General features: G+C 51.1%; 1 protein-coding gene across 2 annotated transcripts in view; it reads left to right on the top strand.

Moving 5' to 3' along the window:
- Positions 1-22,861, top strand: part of SF3B1 (splicing factor 3b subunit 1) — a 57,602-nt gene that overhangs the window by 15,754 nt on the left and 18,987 nt on the right. The window contains exons 2-14 of one of the 2 annotated variants that reach the window (XM_038748898.1): positions 2,704-2,870; positions 4,466-4,570; positions 6,679-6,793; positions 8,954-9,033; positions 10,342-10,509; positions 11,034-11,271; positions 13,189-13,401; positions 13,787-13,908; positions 15,164-15,361; positions 15,671-15,772; positions 17,198-17,377; positions 19,431-19,517; positions 21,788-22,058. In XM_038748898.1, the coding sequence (XP_038604826.1) occupies positions 2,704-2,870; positions 4,466-4,570; positions 6,679-6,793; positions 8,954-9,033; positions 10,342-10,509; positions 11,034-11,271; positions 13,189-13,401; positions 13,787-13,908; positions 15,164-15,361; positions 15,671-15,772; positions 17,198-17,377; positions 19,431-19,517; positions 21,788-22,058 (2,046 nt within the window). The other variant, XM_038748899.1, reaches the window with a different exon arrangement.

The following is a 22,861-nucleotide window of genomic DNA, read 5'->3' as shown; positions in this document are numbered from 1 at the left end:
GACAGTAGGAGCATAAACACTCATTCCTTGCCCACAACGAGCTTGCAGTCTATACTGTCAAGTTTCAGAAAATGAAATCGAATGTACCCATGTTTTGAGTCAGGTCATGTAATAATCAACCAACTCCTCGCTGCAGTATTGTAGTAGATTTCAGATCCGGAGGGAGAGCTTAACAGCTCATTAAGGGAGTGAGGCACTTAAGCTCTCAGTTTTATGTTTTTCTGGCACAAGCAGATGGTTTTAGGATGCCGACATTTCATAGATTTTTTTTTTTTTAATTTAAAATTGTTCTGGTTAAAAGATGGGGTTGTGAAGTGTATGTAGTTTCTGGAGTAGTTGGGTGGCAGAGAGCCAGTGAGTAATAAAGGTTATTGATTAAGCGCTTACTGTGTGCCAAGTGCTGAGGTAGATATAAGGTGATCTGTTAAGACAGAGTCCCTGCTGCACATCAAAACAGCTTAGTACAGTGCTCTGCACACAGTAAGCGCTCAATAAATACGATTGATAGAGAGAGACAAGAAAGACAGGAGAAGCAGCGTTGCCTTGTGTTTAGAGCCCGGGCCTGGGGGTCAGAAGGACCTGGGTTTTAATCCCGCCTCTGCCACTAGTCTGCTGTGTGACCTTGGGGAAGTCACTTCACTTATCTGGGCATCAGTTCCCTCCTCTGGAAAATTGGGGTTAAGATGGTGAGCCCCATAGGGGACAAGGATTGGGTCCAACCTGATTAGCTATACCAGGGCTTAGTACAGTGCCCGGCACATAGTAAGCACTTAACAAATTCCATTAGAAAGAAAGACATTTATTCCCCAGAATTCTTAAGACTGGACTCACTCTGCCCTGTGTGGGCACTTGGCTTGGCTCTAGCCTTTATTATTGTTATTACTGATATTATTATTATTAATCATCATCATCATCAATCGTATTTATTGAGCGCTTACTGTGTGAAGAGCACTGTACTAAGCGCTTGGGAAGTACAAGTTGGCAACGTATAGAGACAGTCCCTACCCAGCAGTGGGCTCACAGTCTAAAAGATAAAATGTGGTATTAAGTGCTTACTATGTGTGAGGCACCGAAATAAGCGTTGAGATGGATACAAGCAAACCAGAATGGACACGGTCCCCGTCCCACTTCCCATTTTACAGATGAGGGAACTGAAGCTCAGAGAAGTGAAATGACTTGCCCAGGGTCACAAAGCAGGCACGTGGCAGAGCCGGGATGAGAACCTAGGTCCTTCTGGCTGTAGCCATTAGGCCACACTGCTTCCTTCTTCTTGTCAGTTGCTAGGGGGACGGTCGGTGGTGTGTGGGTACGGCGGGGGGCGAGGGACCACTGCCATGGGGGTGGGGGGCAAAAGATGGCAGCCACCCAGCCTGAATTTGGGGTCCCGATGATGACGGATTGTACCTCAGCTCTCAGGGGGGAGAACCACTGACACTGTTATTGGTAAGATTGTAAGCTCCTTGTGGGCAGGGCGTCTGTTCTATCCTGGGGCTGTACCCTCTCAGGAATTTAGCGCAGTGCCCTGCACACAGTAAGCGCTCAATACCTACCGTCGATTTGATTGAGAATCAGCCCCTAAATCCAGGGTCGGCTTGGTTTCAGAGAAAGATGCTAAGGAAAGTTAAGACGGCTGCGGGATCGTGTCGGCTTACCCCGTTGGACTCCTGCAAAGCGCTTAGGCCAGTGCTGTGCGCAGAGGAAGCGCTCAGTAAATTCTGCAGATTGATCCCTCCCTGGAGGGATGGACGCTGTTGGCATGGTTGTCCGGCGGCGGAAACCAGCAACGGAATGGTTTTCGCTTGGGGCCTGAGGCCATTCCAGCCGATTGACCGTTGCCCTCTGTCCCTCTCCCTCCCGTACAACTCATACTTTCATTCATTCCTTCAGTCGTATTGAGCGCTTACTGTGTGCAGAGCACTGGACTAAGCGCTTGGGAATTACAGGTCGGCAACATATAGAGACGGACTCTACCCAACAACGGGCTCACGGTCTAGAAGGGGAAGACAGACAACAAAACAAAACAAGCAGGCAGGTGTCAAAACCATCAGAATAAATAGAATTATAGCTATATACACATCATTAATGAGAGTAATAAATATGTATAAATATACACAAGTGCTGTGGGAAGGGGAAAGGGGCAGGGCAGAGGGAGGGAGGAAGGCGATGGAGAGGGGAGGAGGAGGAGAGGAAAGGGGGGCTCCGTCTGGGAAGGCCTCCTGGAGGAGGTGAGCTCTCAGTAGAGCTTTGAAGGGAGGAAGAGAGCTAGTTTCTGCCTCTTATTTTCAGAGAAATAAGAAAGCTCAGGCCATTTGTACTACAGTGTACATTTTCCTTGTAAAATTGAACAGCGGTCCATGCGCTACTGCCTGTTTGGCATCTCTGGGCAACGAGCTCACTACTTGTTAGAGAAGCAGCATGGCTCAATGGAAAGAGCCCGAGCTTTGGAGTCAGAGGTCATGGATTCAAATCCCGGCTCCGCCAGTTGTCAGCTGTGTGACTTTGGGCAAGTCACTGAACTTCTCTGGGCCTCAGTGACCTCATCTGTCAAATGGAGATGAAGACTGTGAGCCCCACCGCGGGATAACCTGATCACCTTGTAACCTCCCCTGCGCTTAGAACGGTGCTTTGCATATAGTAAGCGCTGAATAAATGCCATCATTATTATTACTAAAATGGCCTCTTGGTAAAATTTGTGTCTCCTAGATATCGAAGCCCAGATCCGAGAAATCCAAGGCAAGAAGGCGGCTCTCGATGAAGCCCAGGGAGTGGGCTTGGACTCCACCGGCTACTACGATCAAGAAATCTATGGCGGAAGCGACAGCAGGTTTGCCGGATACGTCACCTCGATTGCTGCAACTGAGCTCGAAGATGTGAGTGGGTTTTTTGGTCTCAGGGCCATTTTTCTTTGGGGTTAAAATCAAGTCCCACCAGAATGTAATTTCCTTTCTGCTCGCTCTCCTGAGTGAAGTTGTGGAAGACCATACCGGGTGTATTTTCATACAGGGTGGTATTATTTTTTTCTTGTCTTTTAAAAAGGAAGTAAGTTAATTGCGTCAGTAAGTCATGCAGATAGCTACCAAAGGGGCAGTGGGTGGCTAGCCGGAGACCCAAGCGAAGAGTTTAGTAAATCCCACTGATAGAGTAAATCCCCCTGTCGAGGCCTAAGAGGAAAGGAATCAGTCCTCTGGTTAGTATTCCCCCTCCCTGCAGTTAAATTTTTCTTTCTCACTTATACTTGCTAGGGAAAGCAAAGAGATTTATAAAACAACATGGGGATGATCACTTTTGCAAAGCATTCATTTATCATCCCTAGGCCGTTTCAGATATCGATACCGCTGCCCTTTATCTCTTTTCCTCCTCCTTGGCATCTAAAAGTAGGTTTGCGTTTGTGCACTCAGCTTGCCGGCGATTTGGAGTCCACACACAAACTTCCTTTTGTTCGCCCGTGATGATTTTCTTTTTCATTTTCGACGCGCAGCTTTCCCTCCCTCTGATGTGGGAAAATAAGAGTCAGCTAAGCCCCTTAGCCTAAGGCCGCAGGGCCTGTACCTAGTTTGCTCTGGTTTGGCCCCAGGAGAGGGGGAGAGGAGGACTCTGGGAAAATCTTTGCGACTTAGGGGGCCCCCCATGATTACGTTCCAAGTCCCCGGGTCCTGGCCTGCCCACTCGACGGGGTCCTTGCGTGAAAGTTGCCCCTTGGATACCCACCAGGCTGTGAGGTGTGGTTTGGGTCTAGAGGAGCGTGGCAGGACAGGCGAGAGTGGGGGGAAATGCTTGTAACGGCAGCAGCCCCCAAAGCGGGCGGCCATACCGGGGTGTTGGAGTCCGGATTGAAATCCGAGGAAATACGGGTAGCCCAGGCTCTCTGCTTCTAGCCACACGGCTTCCCTCTCCGCTTGACGGAAGAGGCGGCGGCAAGGGCGGAAAAGGCGTCGAGCCCACAGCCTCCGTTGGCTGCCCCGTGGAGGCTCCGGGCCACCGGAGCGCGTGTACGGCTTCGTTTCGGGTCTCCTGCAAATCTGGAAACGGAGGCGGGAATTCTGAATTTCCAGGCTCTCCGGGGGAGGAGGGGTAACCTCTGAGTTCTTCCCATCACCGTGGAGGTGTTTCTTTGCTCGTTTTAAGAGCTAACTCTTCAGTAGAAGCGTATCTTCAGTTTACAGCCCCTTGCCCCTCAGCTTCCCGAGGACTGTCCCAAGCGCCTAGTGAAGCACCCCGGACCCTTTAGGAGCTTAATAGGTGTCACCGATGAATAATTCTTTCCTGGGTGTCTTCCAGTTAGTTGAAAATGGGCGATTTGGGAGACTACTAATTTATGTCCCTGCAGTTCACCTGGGATGCTAACTGGGCCCTCTGAAGGATTCTCCGCAAGAGAGGAGCGGGAGGGGGAAGGAATATTCCGGCTCCTCCTCGGCGCCTCCGTCACTGACATGATCTCCTGGATTTCTTGTCTTCCCCACTGCAGGACGACGATGACTACTCCTCTTCAACGAGCTTGCTCGGCCAGAAGAAGCCAGGATACCACGCCCCAGTGGCGTTGCTCAATGACATCCCCCAGTCGACGGAACAGGTGACCGGACACCTTCTATTGCTCCTTCCCTTTTGAAAGTAGATTTTTTTTTTCCGGTTCCCCAGGGTGGAAATCAAATATATGTTCCCCTGCCCTCTGGCTCTCCTCCTTGGGTGGAAACCAGATATGTCTCCTTTTTTTTTTTTATTTCCCTCCCCGCACCACCCCAGAGTTCTGGCTTTGTGGTCCTGGCTTCTAGGTTTTTTTTAGCAATAATTATTTCTGAAAGTACGTGTGAGGGACTTTTTCTAAAGTCAGTCATTCATTCAGTCATATTTATTGAGCTCTTACTGTGTGCAGAGCGCTGTGCTAAGCACTTGGGAAGTACAAGTTGGCAACATATAGAGTCTCTATGTGTTGCCAATTTGTACTACCCAAGTGCTTAGTACAGTGCTCTGCACGTAGTAAGTGCTCAAGAAATACGATTGATGATGATGATGATATAGAGACGGTCCCTACCCAACAGTGGGCTCACAGTCTAGAAGGGGGAGACAGAAAACAAAACATATCAACCAAATAAAATAAATAGAATATATATGTACAAGTAAAATAAGTTCATTCATTCATTGTCGTATTTACTGAGTGCTTACTGTGTGCAGAGCACTGTACTAAGCGCTTGGGAAGTACAAGCTTGCAGCAGATAGAGATGGTCCCTACCCAACAGAGGGCTCACGGTCTAGAAGGGGGAGACGGACAAGAAAACCAAGCATATAAACCAAATAAAATAGAGTAAATATGTACAAGTAAAATAAATTCATTCATTCATTCAATCGTATTTATTGAGCGCTCACTGTGCGCAGAGCACTGTACCAAGTCAGCCTTGTTGATCTTTGTGTTAGCAAGTGGCTCATTCATTTAGAATTCTTCCCTTCCCCTCCCCCCCTTTAAAAAAAAATAAGAAGAAGAAAAAGGAAGGAGACTGAGTTTCACAGGCTTATTTTGAATTGTCATGGAGGGGACATTGGTCGAACTTTGGGGAAACTACGTCGCCTAGTGGAAAGAGCTCGGGCTTGGGAGTCAGAAGGACCTGTGTTCTAATCCCGCCCCTGACACCCATCTGGATTTGTGACCTTGGGCAAGTCAATTCACTTCTCTGGGCCTCAGTTCCCTCACCTGTAAAACAGAGACTAAGCCTGTGAATCCCACATGGGTCGTGGAGCTGTGTCTACCCCAGCGCTTAGTACAGCACGTAGTAAACGCCTAACACATTCTGTTGCATTATGCTCTCCCGAGCAGTCAATTGATGGTATTTATTGAGCAGCTTACTGTATGCAGAGCACTCTACTAAGCACTTGGGAGAATACAACACAATAAGTACATAGTACAGTGCTCTGCACATAGTAAATAAATACCAGTGATCGATTTATTAACAAGCACGATTTAAACAAACAAAAAACAACAACCTAAAAGCAAAAAAAGGCCCTCAAAACTTGCCATTTGGGGCAAAGTAGGTTATCTTGCCGCCGTCCTCAAGCCCATGTCCTACCTTTTGCCTGGAACGCCCTCCCTCCCCATACCTGAAAGTGAATCTCCCCCATCTTCAAAGTCTTATTGGGGGCCCGTCTCCTCCATGAGGCCTTCCCCGACTGAGCCCCCCTTTTCTCTTCTCCCACTCCCTCCTGCGTCCCCCCGACTCGCTCCCTTCATTCACTCTCCCCCACCCTGCCCCACACCACTCAAGTCCACGTCTCTCATTTATTTCTTTCTATTGATGTGTGTCTCCCCTCCTCTAGACCGTCAGCTCCTCGTGGGCAGGGAATGTGTCTGTCATATTGTTCTATTGTCCCCTCCCAAGTGCTCTGCACACAGCAGGCGCTCAAAAAATACGATCGACCGACTAGCCGGGCATTCTCTCTATAGTATGGAAAGTACACAAGAGAAGCAGCATGGCTTAGTGGGAAAAGCCCAGGAGGCACTGCCACTTGTCTTCTGTATGACTTTGAGCAAGTCATTTCACTTCTCTGGGCCTCAGTTCCCTCATCTGTAAAATGGGGATTAAGACTGTGAGCCCCACGTTTGACAACCTGATGACCCCCCCCCCCCCCCCCCAAGCAATGCTTGGCACATAGTAAGCGCTTAACAAATACCATCATCGTTATTATTCTTAGTACGACCCATTTGCCGAGCACCGGCCCCCAAAGATCGCCGATCGCGAGGATGAATACAAGAAGCACAGACGAACGATGATCATTTCCCCAGAACGTCTAGATCCTTTCGCAGATGGTAATTCATTTCCACTTTTCTTGTTTTTTTTTTTGTGGATTTATTTGGTTTATTTATTTTTTCCAAAGCCTCTTTGTGACCAAGTTGTCTTTAGCCCTTTGATTATTACGATTATGTTTTTTTTTGGCATGCTTACGAGTTTAGTCTTCCTTTTTTAAGCACACCCCTTTTTAAGATATCTGTGTGTAGATTCGGTTGAGCTCATAGGTGCCACCCTATTCTTCATCTTTATAATTCAAGTTTTCTTTCCAGGTAGAAGGACAAGAAAATAATGAGCCATTGCCATAGAAACACAAAGGGTTAAAGGTTTTTCTTTTTCATTTTGTTCTGGGTTCTGTGTACTCCACTTGATCAAATCTGCACCCCTTTTCTTCCTGAGAGAAGCTTTCAAGTTGTGGAAAGTTTGTTCGTTTGCCCCAGACCCTAGAATTTTTATCTTTTTTGGGAAAATTATTATTATTATTAATTTTTTTTGGTGACGGTTGCTCTTCGACATGCTACCTCTCAAGTAAGAGCCCTCACATTGCCCTGAGACTAGCCGGATAAAATCACCTACCTTTGCTCCGAGCACACGCTTGAGAAACGAAGGTTATCTTTCCAAAAAAAAAAGACTTTGATACTTTTAATGGTTGAAGTCTGTTTTGCCAGTTTTAGTCTGCGAGTGAGCACAAGGGGTCTTACGGGCCTGATGGAAGCTTTCCTCAGGTGAGTGAGTTTCGGAGTCACAGCTTAGAGGTGCCGGTTTTTGTTTTTGGGTTTTTTTTCTTTTTAAAGTTAGATCCCGTTGCAGGTCTTTTACCCGTTAGACTATCAGCCTGCATGAATGAGTTAGGGCTAGTCTCTCTCTCTTGCTCTCTGTTTTTTTTTTCTTTTACTTGCTTAATTGTAATTGATTGAAACATGTATGTCAGAATTCACAGGCCCATACTAACTGTCCTTAATTTCTTTCCTACAGCAGTACTGCTATATGCCAGTCCTGTCTGCATCCTTAAGGGTGCAGTTCAACACATCCTGTGTAGATTATGGTGACAGACTACCAAGGGGAAGTGTGATGAGAGCTAGCGTCAGGGTTGACACTGCCCATTGGACCTGACGTTTAGCCTAGACCGATGTTAACGTTAGCGTCTCTCTCCCCCACACTGGGGCCGCTATCCTCTCTGTACAGCCTCTGTCTCGGGAAAGCTGATTTCTGATCTCCTTGGGCTGCTCTTAAATACCGGCGAAGCTATAGCCACAGCAAATTGGGGCCACCCCGGAGACAGAGCAGAGCAGCGCGCCCTTCCCAATCCCGTCCCAAACCTTTCCCGCCCGTGGTCGCTTCGCTGGTAAATGGGAACGGATTTTTACATTTATTCTGGCAAATGGTGGCCTCCGTCCGTTATCCGACTCGCCCCCGGAAAAAGCCGACGAAGGGGGCCAACTGCAGTGTCGTGAAACACGTATTCTTTAAAGCCCTCCTCTCGTGACACCTCAGGGTAAAGGTGTAGGAGGGTCTGGATGAGATCCGCCAGAACGCGTGTGGGTGTGTGTTTGTGTATATGTGGGTATACACTCACGCGCCCGTAGATGCGTGTATATATATATATACGGCTATCCGTACCGTGGCTCCAACACCACGTGAGTCTGGGTGTAGTTATTCAGAGTCAGGATTTTAACCGTGTGCACAGGTAATGTTTTGCATATCCACATCTTTCCAAAGTGTTACTAATGGTAAAGAGATAATTTTCTAGGCTTCTATTCTGCTGCTTGAAGTCAGAACTGCCGATGGAGACAAAGGCACGAAAGTGTACGTATTGCGGATTAGCAACCCAGGAACCCATCACCTTCTGAAGACTTTTCACAGTGCTCTTATCACTTTACCGTCACCTGCATTAAAGTATTTGTTTTAAACTGCAGTAGCTATGTTTGTGTTCAAACAGGTTTAAATTGATCAGCAAACTGAATAGAAAAAAGTAAGATATGTAATTACTAAAAAAGCCTTTGACCCCCCCCCACCCCCCCCACCAAAAGAAAAAAACAAAATAAACATTTAAGCGATTCTGAAATCTATGTCATAGTAGAGCAGGGCAGATTTTTTAAAAAATGTATAAGAGCCATTGAAACGAGTCCCGTTATTCCACACTCACTGTGCTCCTGCCCTGTTGCTGTTCTTTTCTGCAGGAGGCAAGACCCCCGATCCTAAAATGAACGCTAGAACGTATATGGACGTTATGCGGGAACAACATTTGACTAAAGAAGAGGTCAGTTAAGCCTCGTTGGTTTTTTTCTATTTCTTTTTTTAATAAACGGGCACGATGGGAGGCGGGGGTGAACGTCCACGATGCACAGGTGCGTCCTGAAGGGTCGTCGAACCTTTCAGATGATGATGGTGGTATTTGTTAAGCGCTTACTCTGTGCCAGGCACTGTACTAAGCTCTGGGGTGGTTACAAGCAAGTCCCTGTCCCACGTGGGGCTCACAGTCTCCACCCCCATTTTGCAGATGAGGTCACTGAGGCCCGGAGAAGCGAAGCGACTTGCCCAAGGTCACACAGCAGGCAGGTGGCGGAGCCGGGATTAGAACCCGTGGCCTTCTGACTCCCGGGCGTCCGGGTGTCGGACCTGTGGCTGGATTGGGTCCTCGGAGAAGCAGCGCGGCCCGGCGGGAAGGGTTCGGGATCGGAGGACCCGGGCTCTAATCCCGGCTCTGCCGCCTGTCTGCTGGGTGACCTTGGGCGAGGCACTTCACCTCCCTGGGCCTCGGTGACCTCACCTGGAAAATGGGATTTAAAACTGTGAGCCCTGCGTGGGACGGCGACCGTGTCTAAGTATTTGCTTGTATCCACCCCAGCATTTATAATAATGATGGTATTTGTTAAGCGCTTCCTAGGTGCCAAGCACTGTTCTAAGCGGTAGGGGAGATAAAAGGTCAGCAGGTTGTCCCGCGTGGGACTCACAGTCTCAATCCCCATTTTAAAGATGAGGTAATTGAGGCACAGAGCAGTGAAGTGACTCGCCCAAGGTCTCACAGCTGACCAGTGGTGGGGCCGGGATTAGAACCCATGACCTCTGACTCCCAAGCCCGAGCTCTTTCCTCCGAGCCACGCTTTTACAGTGCTTGGCACCTAGTGAGGGCTGAACAAATGCCATCACCATCATCGTCACGTAGAGTGAGGCGGAGGGCCGGGAAACGGGGGAGGGAAGGAAGCTATGGAAGCAAAGTGCCGGGGAAGAGGAGGAAAAAAAGAGTAAGATGTGGAAGTGTGGGCGGTTAGCTCCCGGCGGCCAGGGAACCTGGCTTGGTGGTTGTGGTATTGTTCCCTTGCGCTTAGTATTCTCAGCAAATACCCCTTGATGGATCGGTCGAGAGGGTGACGGGATGGTAGGCCCTTTGGGGGTCCGAAATCGAGTGTCCCTCTTTTGGACTCACCCAAGCGCTCAGCACAGTGCTTCGCCCACCGCCGGTGCCCAATAAATGCAGGAGAGGCTTGAAGGGCCACAGACGAGTCGCAGGCCGAGAGGCGGGCAAACAGCGCGGAGGTTTCCATTCTCCGCGTCGGCTCTTTTTCAGAGAGAAATTCGGCAGCAGCTGGCCGAAAAAGCTAAAGCCGGAGAGCTGAAAGTCGTCAACGGAGCGGCCTCCCAGCCCCCTTCCAAACGGAAACGGCGTTGGGATCAGACGGCCGATCAGACTCCCGGGGCCACCCCGAAAAAGCTGTCGAGCTGGGACCAAGCCGAGGTGACTGGCTTCCCCCGAGGCTTGGCGTTGGTCACGCCCGGGTCCGGCGCTGGGCTGGCCTTCCTCGCACCGCGTGGCGTCCGGCCCGTTGATTAGAGGAAGGCGCAGGACGCTTGGAATTCACGCCCCCCCGCCCCTACACCCAGCCCTGTGTCAGTCCGCCCAGCCCACCCTGGGGTAGGGAAGGGAATCACCATCCTCCCAAATCCAGGTGCCCCCGTCTTGGCCTGCCTGTGGGGTCGGGCCGAGCGCCTCCCCTCCAGCAGCAGGAAGGAATCAGACCCCCGTCCCGGGCCTGGTCCTTATTTGAGGCCGAGAGGGCAGGCTCTGAACCCGGCTGGCGTGTTTTGAGGGCTGCCTGCCAGCTGGGGAAAGGGGCACGCGTCCCCCGCTGCCCACCTCCTCTGTCCGCCCGGCATCACGCTTTCGGAGAGGTCCGCGTTGTTCCGCTCTCGGGCGTTGGTCCCTGTTGGCACTTACCAAGGCTTCTGGTTTGTTTTTGTCTTTTCGTCGTTCTCCCGTAGACCCCCGGGCACACCCCTTCGTTGCGGTGGGATGAGACCCCCGGCCGGGCCAAGGGCAGCGAGACGCCCGGCGCCACCCCGGGCTCCAAGATCTGGGACCCCACCCCGAGTCACACCCCGGCGGGGGCCGCCACCCCCGGGCGGGGGGACACGCCCGGCCACGCCACCCCGGGTCACGGAGGGGCCACGTCCAGCGCCCGCAAAAACAGATGGGACGAGACCCCCAAAACCGAAAGAGGTACCCGGGAGCCACCGGCGCGGAAACGGGCCGCTCCCCCACGGGGGGACAGGGAGGGGTCCTTGCCCACAGCGTCCGGGCATATCCGCCGCCGACCACCGGCCCCTTCTTGGAGGCCTCAGCTCCTGCCCTCTCCCCCTCCCCGGAGGAGAGGTCAAAGTTTCCGCTCTGGGGAGCCGGGCGAGAAAACCGACCCCGGGGGTTTTGCGGGGAGCCCCCTCCCCGGGAACTGTAGCCACAGGCGCCCTCAACCTCCGGAGAGGTGAGGGAGAGGGGTGAGACCATTTTCTGACCACTTGAAAGGCCCGAGGGAGTGGAGGGTTGTTCCGGGCAGAAGGCGTTGCCCAGAGTCAGTCAGTGGTATTTATTGAGCACGTACTGTGTGCAGAGCATTCATTCATGCATTCAGTTCTACTTACTGAGCGCTTACTGTGTGCGGAGCACTGTACTAAGCAGCGTGGCTCCGTGGAAAGAGCCCGGGCTCTGGAGTCAGAGGTCACGGGTTCAAACCCCGGCTCCGCCACTTGTCAGCTGTGTGACTTTGGGCAAGTCACTTCACTTCTCTGGGCCTCAGTGACCTCATCTGTAAAATGGGGATGAAGACTGTGAGCCCCCACCGTGGGGCAGCCTGATCACCTTGTGACTCCCCAGTGCATAGAACAGTGCTTTGCCCATAGTAAGCGCTTAATAAATGCCATCATTATTTTTATTGTCATTACTAAGCACTTGGGAGTACGTAACAGACAAATTCCTGCCCACAACGAGCTTGCAGTCTAGAGGACAGTAAAGGTAGTCAGTGGTATTTTTTGAGCGCTTACCGAGTGCAGAGCTCTGGACTAAGCGCTTGGGAGAGGACAATAGAACAGACGCATTCCCTCCCATAACGAGCTTTCAGTCCAGGGGGGAGACAAAGTTAAGAGAGATAAATAAATAACAGCTGTGGGGCTGGGATGGGGTTGGGGGGGTGAATAAAGGGCGAAAGGGAGGTGCAGAAGGGAGTGGGAGGCGAGGAAAGGAGGGCTCAGTCAGGGAAGGCCTCTTGGAGGAGATGGGCCTTCGATACGGTTTTGAAGGATGGGAGAGCCATTGCCAGATAGGAGGGAGGGTGTTCACTTGACTTCTCGTTGCCGCAGTTCCCTCATCTGTGAAATGGGCACTGAGACCATGGGCCCCATAATAATAATAACGATGGCATTTATTAAGCGCTTACTATGTGCGAAGCACTGTTCTAAGCGCCGGGGAGATTACAAGGTGATCAGGTTGTCCCACGGGGGGCTCACAGTCTTCATCCCCGCTTTACAGATGAGGTAACTGAGGCACAGAGAAGTTAAGTGACTTGCCTGTATATATGTTTGCACATATTTATTACTCTATTTATTTATTTATTTTACTTGTACATATCTATTCTATTTATTTTATTTTGTTAGTATGTTTGGTTTTGTTCTCTGTCTCCCCCTTTTAGACTGTGAGCCCAATGTTGGGTAGGGGCTGTCTCTATATGTTGCCAATTTGTACTTCCCCAGCGCTTAGTCCAGTGCTCTGCACATAGTAAGCGCTCAATAAATATGATTGATTGATTGATTGATTGTTCCTGGCCAGAGGCAGGACACGGGCGAGAGGTTGGTGAAAGAGATGAGATGGAGGCACAGTGAGGGGGTTGGCATCAGAGCGAAGTATGCGGGCGGCGTTGTGGTGGGAGGGAAGCCTATGAGGTAGGGGGAGGCAAGGGATGGAGAGCGTTAAAGCCAATGGTGAGGAGCTTTTGTTTGACGTGGAGGGGGCTGGGCAGCCGCTGGAGGGTCTTGAGGAGCGGGGAGACGCGGCCTGAACGATGGCCACGGGCCCCCCCCGGGGAAAACAAGTCGGGAAGCGAGCCGTCGTCGCCCCCTTCTCACTCCCGGTTGGGCTGTTTCGCAGACACTCCCGGGCACGGCAGCGGGTGGGCCGAGACCCCCAGAACGGACCGCGGCGGAGACTCCATCGGGGAAACGCCGACGCCCGGAGCGAGCAAGAGGAAATCGCGTTGGGACGAAACCCCGGCCAGCCAGATGGGCGGCAGCACCCCCGTGCTGACTCCCGGCAAGACGCCCATCGGCACCCCCGCCATGAACATGGCGACGCCCACGCCCGGTGAGCCCCGGGTCCTCCCCTCCGCCCAGCCACCGCTCTCCCCCCGGGCGCCCTGAGGCGGGTCGGGACGAAGCGTGGCCCTGTCTGCCGGTCGGGGGCTCGGAAGTCCCAAATCCCGCCCACCACGGGTGGGGACCCCGGTGTCCGGATTGCCATAGATTCTAGCTCGGCTCACCTGAGCGCTGGTGACGGCAGCAGCCGAGCGCGGCCCACCCCGTTGCCGCCCCTTCCTCAATCCTCCGGTCACGGAGGGATGGATTTCCGCGACCCCATGAAGTCATCGCCATTCTGGCCTTTCACTGGCTTTAAGGGTCGAACGAGGTTTGCTTTCTCTCGTGGTTTATCGTTGCTTGGTTTTTTTAAAATCGCCCCGTGATCCACCCAGGGCACATGATGAGCATGACCCCCGAACAGCTTCAGGCTTGGCGCTGGGAGCGGGAAATCGACGAGAGGAACCGCCCGCTTTCTGACGAAGAGTTGGATGCCATGTTCCCAGAAGGATACAAGGTAAACCGGAACGGCGTCTTCGGACGAGGATCCCTCTCCCTCCCCGCCGGGGGCCGGGGTTGGCGGAGTCTCGTGAGCGGGCCGGGATAGCGTCGGCCCGGGGCCCTCGGGGGGAATGGAAGAAAGCTCCTTTCGGTTTCCACGTTCCCTGACCCCTGACCAAACCGATTGTCACTGTTGTGGTGTTTGGGTAGGGACTGTCTCTATATGTTGCCAGTTTGTACTTCCCAAGCGCTTAGTACAGTGCTCTGCACATAGTGAGCGCTCAATAAATACGATTGATGATGATGTTTGTGTTGCGCTCACTGTGTGCCGAACACTGTTCTAAGCGCTGGTTTAGAGACAAGCTCATCTTGGGAAACAGCATGGCATTGGGGCTAGAGCCCGGGCCTGGGACTCGGAAGGTCATGGGTTCTAATCCCGGCTCTGCCGCTTGTCTGCAGGGTGACCTTGGGGAAGTCACTTGACTTCTCATTGCCGCAGTTCCCTCATCTGTGAAATGGGCGTTGAGACCGTGGGCCCCATAATAATAATAACGATGGCATTTATTAAGCTCTTAGTATGTGCAAAGCACTGTTCTAAGCGCTGGGGAGATTACAAGGTGATCAGGTTGTCCCACGGGGGGGCTCACAGTCTTCATCCCCGTTTTACAGATGAGGTAACTGAGGCATAGAGAAGTTAAGTGACTTGCCTGTATATATGTATATATGTTTGTACATATTTATTACTCTATATTTATTTATTTTACTTGTACATATCTATTGTATTTATTTTATTTTGTTAGTATGTTTGGTTTTGTTCTCTGTCTCCCCATTTTAGACTGTGAGCCCAGTGTTGGGTAGGGACTGTCTTTATATGTTGTCAATTTGTACTTCCCAAGCGCTTAGTCCAGTGCTCTGCACATAGTAAGCGCTCAATAAATATGATTGATTGATTGCCCAAAGTCACACAGCTGACAGTTGCCGGAGCTGGGATTTGACCCCATGACCTCTGACTCCAAAGCCCACGCCCTTTCCGTTGAGCCATGCTCTTCCCTGGCCCCAGCCTGATTTGCTTGTGTCCACCCCAGCGCTTAGTACAGTACCAGGCACGTACATAGTAGACACTTAAAAATACCATTATTTTTATAATATATAATAATATAATAATGGCAAATGCCATAAAGTTCTTGTCTCCTGTACATAAGGAGAGAGAGAGAGAGAGAGATATGGATGGATGGATCAGTTGCTCACCAGGCTCTTGCATTCCTCGTCAGGTCCTCCCCCCTCCAGCGGGATACGTGCCCATCCGAACCCCGGCTCGGAAACTGACGGCCACCCCGACGCCGCTGGGCGGGATGAGCGGGTTCCACATGCAGACCGAGGACCGGACCATGAAGAGCGTCAACGACCAGCCCTCCGGGAACCTGCCCTTTCTAAAGCCGGACGACATTCAGTACTTCGATAAGTTATTGGTAAGGGTCGGCCTTCCCGCGGTCACCCTCCCTTTTGGGCCACTTGTGCCCTTGGCCCCATCCCCTTCAGGCGCTTAATATTCACCTTCTCTCAGCCCCCACGACGCTTCTGGCCTGCCATTTTCCCCCCTTTTGGCTAACTTACTTCAAGGTCGGTCTCCCCTTTTAGACCGAAAGCTCTCCGTCGGCCACGGTCCGACCGTCTTCCGACTCGATCGTATCATCTTCTGAGCTCCCAGCGCAGTACTCTGCGCCGTTGGCTAATGGGCAGTGCTTCACCAGCCGTCTAAACTGTTCTTTTTCACTCAGGTGGACGTCGATGAATCAACCCTCAGTCCGGAAGAGCAGAAAGAGAGAAAAATAATGAAGCTGCTCTTAAAGATTAAGAACGGAACGCCTCCGATGAGAAAGGTCAGACCTCCAAGTACCGTGACGTGTATCGTTTTCTGGGATTTTTTATTTCCTCACCTGAGCGTTCGGTTTTCTTCAGCTGCTCCCGATATCGGTACCCCACCACCGCTGGAGTCACTTCCAAAAACCTCGTTCCGGATCCTTCGAGACCTTAACGTTGGTCTTTTAATAAAAAAAAGGTCGGAGTATCGAGGATGACGATTCGTCGTTAGGTCTCGACTTGGGAATAAAGGCGAGGTGAAATGGAAAGGTTTCAGCTAAGGGCCCCAAGGGGTTTATTACCGAGGTGGGATACCGCCGTCTTTTTCTGGATAGGTGGTAGGGTTTGTTTCTTCCTTCCCCGAGATAGATGGTAAACTCTCTGAGGACAGCTAGTCTGACCTCAGGTCCCCAAGCGCAGCAGACGGGCTTCTTTAGTTAATGTTTGTCTCCCGCTCTAGACTGTAAGCTCATTGTGGACAGGGAATGAGTCTGTTTACTGGGGCATTGTCCAGTGCTCTGCCCGCAGTAAGGGCTCAATAATATAATAATAATAATGATGGCATTTATTAAGCGCTTACTACATGCAAAGCACTGTTCTAAGCGCTGGGGAGGTTACAAGGTGATTGGGTTGTCCCACGGGGGGCTCACAGTCAATCCCCATTTTACAGATGAGGGAACTGAGGCCCAGAGAAGTTAAGGGACTTGCCCAAAGTCACACAGCTGACAATTGGCGGAGCCGGGATTTTAACCCATGACCTCTCACTCCCAAGCCTGGGCTCTTTCCACCGAGCCACAGTGCTTCTCTGCTCAATAAATATGACTGACTGGCCGAGGTGCCCGGGCGATGCTGTTGACGAGAGGGTGAGGGTGGTGGGGAGGGGAGTGAATGAAGAAAAGCTTTCAGGATTCTTTTTCTCATCATCATTATTATTAATAATAATAATAACAATAATGGTATTAAGCACTTACGATGTGCCAGGCACTGTACTAAGCACTGGGGTGTATTCAGGCAAATCAGGCTGGACACAGTCCCCGTCCCACATGGGGCTCACAGTCTCCATCCCCATTTGACAGATGAGGTCACTGAGTCACCGAGAAGTTAAGTGACTTGCCCAAGGCCACACAGCAGACAAGTGATGGAGCTGGGATTAGAACTCGTGACCCGCTGTCTCTCAGGCCCAGGCTCTGGCCGTGCTGCTTCTATTCTCCTTTTTAGCGTAAAGATACTGGAAATGGGTCTTTCCTGACTCTATCAGGAAAATCCCAAGCATCTCCTGGCTTTTCACGTCTGAAGTTGCACAGTGACTTTTTGGGTGACGGCGGGACTCAAGGAATTTATCATTCCCTTGAAACGTGCAAGGATATTTTCCCGCTCGGCGGTTCGAATGTAATGTCTGGCCTTCAACCGTTGCCCTGTTCTCTTTTTTTCTTCTTTTCTTTTAGGCCGCGTTGCGTCAAATTACGGATAAAGCTCGCGAATTTGGAGCCGGCCCACTGTTTAATCAGATTCTCCCTTTACTGATGTCCCCCACACTTGAGGACCAAGAGCGTCATTTACTCGTCAAAGTCATCGACCGGATCTTGTACAAACTGGACGACCTGGTTCGCCCTTACGTCCATAAGGTCTGTTGCTCTTTGAATGTAGAGGTCGCCTTCTAACTCTCTCTCGGGCTCGTTGGACGTTGCGGAAACGTCCATGGCGTGTCTACGTGTACGTAGTCACCCTTTATTCAAGCGCTTAGTACAGTGCTTTGCACACAGTAAGCGCTCAATAAATATGATTGAATGAATAAATACGACTGAATGAATGAATTCAATGCTGTAACTGTAACAAGAATCAATCGACTGGTGGTATTTATTCATTCTGTTGTATTTATTGCGCTTACTCTGTGCAGAGCATTGTACTAAGCGCTTGGGAGAGTACACTGTAACAACAGGCACTTTTTTTTTGATGGCATTTGTTAAGCGCTTACTATGTGCAAAGCACTGTTCTAAGCGCTGGGGGGGGGATACAAGGTGATCAGGTTGTCCCGCGTGGGGCTCACAGTCATCATCCCCATTTTACAGATGAGGTAACTGAGACTCCGAGAAGCTAAGTGACTTGCCCAAGGTCACACAGCAGACATGTGGTGGAGCCGGAATTCGAACCCATGACCTCTGACTCCAAAGCCCGGGCTCTTTCCACTGAGCCACGCTGCTTCTCAGCTTCGCTGCTTCACATTTCTGACCACGATGAGCTCTTGAGCACTTAACTGTGTGCAGAGCACTGCACTAAGCACTTGGGAGAGTCCAAAATGAGAGTCGGTAGACAGAATGTTTGGTTCATTTACTGGACTCTAAAAAAAAGTTAGTAGTGGAGGAATTAATTTTTTTTATGGTATTTAAGCGCTATGTGCCAGACACTGTACTTAGTGCCGGGGTAGATACAAGATAATCAGGTTGGACACAGTCCCTGTCCCACATAATAATAATAATTAATAATAATAATTGTGGCATTTAAGTGCTTATTATGTGCCAAGCACCGTTGTAAGAGCTGGGGGAAATAGAAGGTAATCAGGTTGTCTCTCGTGGGGCTCACAGTCTTCATCCCCGTTTGACAGATGAGGCCCAGAGAAGCAAAGTGGTTTGCCCAAGTTCCCACAGCAGACAAGGATTATTAGAACCCAGGTCCTTCTGACTTCCAGGCTATAGCCATTAGGCCACGCTGGTTTGCTCCTCCGCAATTTCAAACCTATTTAGGGATTTGGACTTTGAAGTCACATCGCCAGAATCCCGCTTTTTTGGTCCATCGGGTCGTCTGGTAGAGAGTCCTTTGAGATCATTTCCGTGAGGGGAAGTGAATCGTTGAGAGTCATCATCATCATCAATCGTATTTATTGAGCGCTTACTATGTGCAGACCACTGTACTAAGCGCTTGGGAAGTACAAATTGGCAACATATAGAGACAGTCCCTACCCAACAGTGGGCTCACAGTCTAAAAGGGGAGAGACAGAGGACAAAACCAAACATACTAACAAAATAAAATAAATAGAATAGATATGTACGAGCAGTGACCTCCACCCAGCCCCTTCCATCTGGGGCCAGATTTGGAAGACTCCCAGCAATTGTCCAAGTGGATCTGAATAAAATGAGGTATTTAAGCCGCGTGGCTCAGTGGAAAGAGCATGGGCTTTGGAGTCGGAGGTCATGGGTTGGAATCCCGGCTCCGCCACGTCTGCTGTGTGACCTTGGGAAAGTCACTTCACTTCTCTGAGCCTCGGTTACCTCATCTGTAAAATGGGGATTAAGACTGTGATGATGGCATTTATTAAGCGCTTCCTATGTGCAAAGCACTGTTCAAAGCGCTGGGGAGGTTACAAGGTCATCAGGTTGACCCACGTGGGGCTCACAGTCCCCACCCCGGTAGAGTCAAGCGGTGATTCATTCATTCAATTGTATTTATTGAGCGCTTACTGTGTGCAGAGCACTGTACTAAGCGCTTGGGAAGTACAAGTTGGCAACATATAGAGACGGTCCCTACCCAACAGCAGGCTCTCAGTCTAGAAGGGGGAGACAGACAACAAAACATATTAACAAAATAAAATAAATGGAATAGTAATGGTGGTTGCTGGAAGGATAATCTGGCTGATGTCATTACAAAAAATTCCAATACTAATCCGCTTTCTTTCTCTGTCAGATCCTCGTGGTCATCGAGCCCTTGTTGATTGATGAAGATTACTATGCTCGAGTGGAAGGCAGAGAAATTATCTCCAACTTGGCTAAGGTACTTCAAAGATGCTTCCCAGTGAAGCGAGCTGGGAGAGACTTGAAAAGTGTTAATGGAAAATAGACGTCGTTTTGGGGTGGCCTTTGAGTCAGCTTGAGGGGAGAGCGCCTCAGAAGAAAACCTTTCCCTTCCAGGGATGGGAATCGTCTGTCGTCCCCCAACTCCACCCCCCCAACTCCCCTGAATGGTATTTAAGCGCTTCCTGTGTGCCAGGCCCCGTCCTAAGCTGTGGGATAGATCCAGGATAATCGGGTTGGACGTAGTCCCTGACCCAAATGGGGTTCACAGTCTTAATCCCCGTTTTCCGGATGAGGGAACTGCAGGCCCAGAGAAGTGCAGTGACTTTTTCAAGGTCCCACGGCAGAAAAGCGGCAGAGCCGGGGATGAGAATCGGGCCTCGACTCCTAGGCCGGAGCTCTACCCATTAGGCCCCGCTGCTGCTTTCTGTAGCCCCTTGGTAGGGGCCTGGTACCCGGGGGGCGAGGCAGGGGCCGGGCCTCCATCCCGAGGGGCCCTGGTGGGGCCCTCTGAGGGGACACCACGTGCCCCCATCCCACCGCCCGCGTGGCACCAGAAGAGCCCTGCCCCGACCAGGAGGGAGACGGGTCTGGCGGTGCCCGCCGCCGACCCGAGGAGAGCATGAGTCCGGTCCTCCTCCTCCCCGCTCCGTCTGAGCCCTCGACGTCCCCCGACCCTCCTCATCCCCAGAGCGCTCACGTCCACGTCAATCAATCAGTCAATCAATCGTATTTATTGAGCGCTTACTATGTGCAGAGCACTGTACTAAGCGCTTGGGAAGTACAAATTGGCAACACATAGGGACAGTCCCTACCCAACAGTGGGCTCACAGTCTAAAAGGGGGAGACAGAGAACAGAACCAAACATACCAACAAAATAAAATAAATAGGATAGAAATGTACAAGTAAAATAAATAGAGTAATAAATATGTACAACCATATATACATATATACAGGTGCTGTGGGGAAGGGAAGGAGGTAAGATGGGGGGATGGAGAGGGGGACGAGGGGGAGAGGAGGGAAGGGGCTGAGTGTGGGAAGGCCTCCTGGAGGAGGTGAGCTCTCAGCAGGGCCTTGAAGGGAGGAAGAGAGCTAGCTTGGCGGAGGGGCAGAGGGATTGGGGGCATTCCAGGCCCGGGGGATCAATCAATCAATCAATCAATCGTATTTATTGAGCGCTTACTATGTGCAGAGCACTGTACTAAGCGCTTGGGAAGTACAAATTGGCAACACATAGGGACAGTCCCTACCCAACAGTGGGCTCACAGTCTAAAAGGGGGAGACAGAGAACAGAACCAAACATACCAACAAAATAAAATAAATAGGATAGAAATGTACAAGTAAAATAAATAAATAAATAGAGTAATAAATATGTACAACCATATATACATATATACAGGTGCTGTGGGGAAGGGAAGGAGGTAAGATGGGGGGATGGAGAGGGGGACGAGGGGGGAGAGGAGGGAAGGGGCTCAGTCTGGGAAGGCCTCCTGGAGGAGGTGAGCTCTCAGCAGGGCCTTGAAGGGAGGAAGAGAGCTAGCTTGGCGGAGGGGCAGAGGGATTGGGGGCATTCCAGGCCCGGGGGATCAATCAATCAATCAGTCGTATTTATTGAGCGCTTACTATGTGCAGAGCACTGTACTAAGCGCTTGGGAAGTACAAATTGGCATCACATAGAGACAGTCCCTACCCAACAGTGGGCTCACAGTCTAAAAGGGGGAGACAGAGAACAGAACCAAACATACCAACAAAATAAAATAAGTAGGATAGAAATGTACAAGTAAAATAAATAAACAAATAAATAGAGTAATAAATATGTACAACCATATATACATATATACAGGTGCTGTGGGGAAGGGAAGGAGGTAAGACGGGGGGATGGAGAGGGGGACGAGGGGGAGAGGAAAGAAGGGGCTCAGTCTGGGAAGGCCTCTTGGAGGAGGTGAGCTCTCAGCAGGGCCTTGAAGGGAGGAAGAGAGCTAGCTTGGCGGATGGGCAGAGGGAGGGCATTCCAGGCCCGGGGGATGAGGTGGGCCGGGGGTCGACGGCGGGACAGGCGAGAACGAGGTACAGTGAGGAGATTAGCGGTGGAGGAGCGGAGGAGCACATCCGCCACCCCCCACCGGGTCCGGACGTGAGCCGGGGCCTACCGACTCTGTGGTGTCCCAAGCGCTTAGCGCAGCGCTCCCTCTCAACCCCGGCGGGGTGGGGGTCCGGCGCGGCTGACGGTCCCCTCCCTCGCCCTCCCAGGCCGCGGGGCTGGCCACCATGATCTCCACCATGCGCCCCGACATCGACAACATGGACGAGTACGTCCGGAACACGACGGCCCGGGCCTTCGCCGTGGTGGCGTCCGCCCTGGGCATCCCTTCCCTGCTGCCCTTCCTGAAGGCCGTGTGCAAGAGCAAGAAATCGTGGCAGGCCCGCCACACCGGCATCAAGATCGTGCAGCAGATCGCCATCCTCATGGGCTGCGCCATCCTCCCTCATCTCCGGAGTTTAGTGGAGATTATCGAGCACGGTGAGTTCTAGCCCAACTCCTCTTTTCGTGAGCCGGTACAAGTTCCAGTGGACCTGAACAACTCTTAGCGGGACTGGGTTTCTTTTTTCTTGATAGCATTTGTTAATAATAATAACTATGATACTTGTTTTTTTTTTTAATGGCATTTATTAAGCGCTTACTATGTGCAAAGCACCGTTCTAAGCGCTGGGGAGGTTACAAGGTGATGAGGTTGTCCCACGGGGGCGTTCACAGTCTTAATCCCCATTTTCCAGATGAGGGAACTGAGGCCCAGAGAAATGAAGTGACTTGCCCAAAGTCACACAGCTGACAGCTGGCGGAGCCGGGATTTGAACCCATGACCTCTGCCTCCAAAGCCCGGGCTCTTTCCACTGAGCCACGCTGCTTCTCCAAGCAGCGCTTGTTAAGCGCTTGCTATGTGCCAAGCATTGTTCTAAGCAGAGGGGTAGATATAAATTGATAATCTAATCTAATGATGGCATTTATTAAGCGCTTACTATGTGCAAAGCACTGTTCTAAGCGCTGGGGGGATACAAGGTGATCAGGTTGCCCCACGGGGGGCTCACAGTCAATCCCCATTTTACAGATGAGGTAACTGAGGCACAGAGAAGTTAGGTGACTTGCCCAAGGTCACACAGCTGACAATTGGTGGAGCCGGGATTTGAACCCATGACCACTGACTCCAAAGCCCGGGCTCTTTCCACTGAGCCACGCTGCTTCTCTAATGATAAGGTGGTACATTGTTATTGTCGTATTTACTCAGCGTTTACTGCGTGCAAAGCACTATCCTAAGCATTTGTACT

The sequence above is a fragment of the Tachyglossus aculeatus genome, chromosome 7, assembly GCF_015852505.1.
Source record: "Tachyglossus aculeatus isolate mTacAcu1 chromosome 7, mTacAcu1.pri, whole genome shotgun sequence".
Taxonomy (NCBI): domain Eukaryota; kingdom Metazoa; phylum Chordata; class Mammalia; order Monotremata; family Tachyglossidae; genus Tachyglossus; species Tachyglossus aculeatus.
Note: the sequence above shows the minus strand (reverse complement) of the source record. Positions and strands in the feature narration are given on the sequence as shown.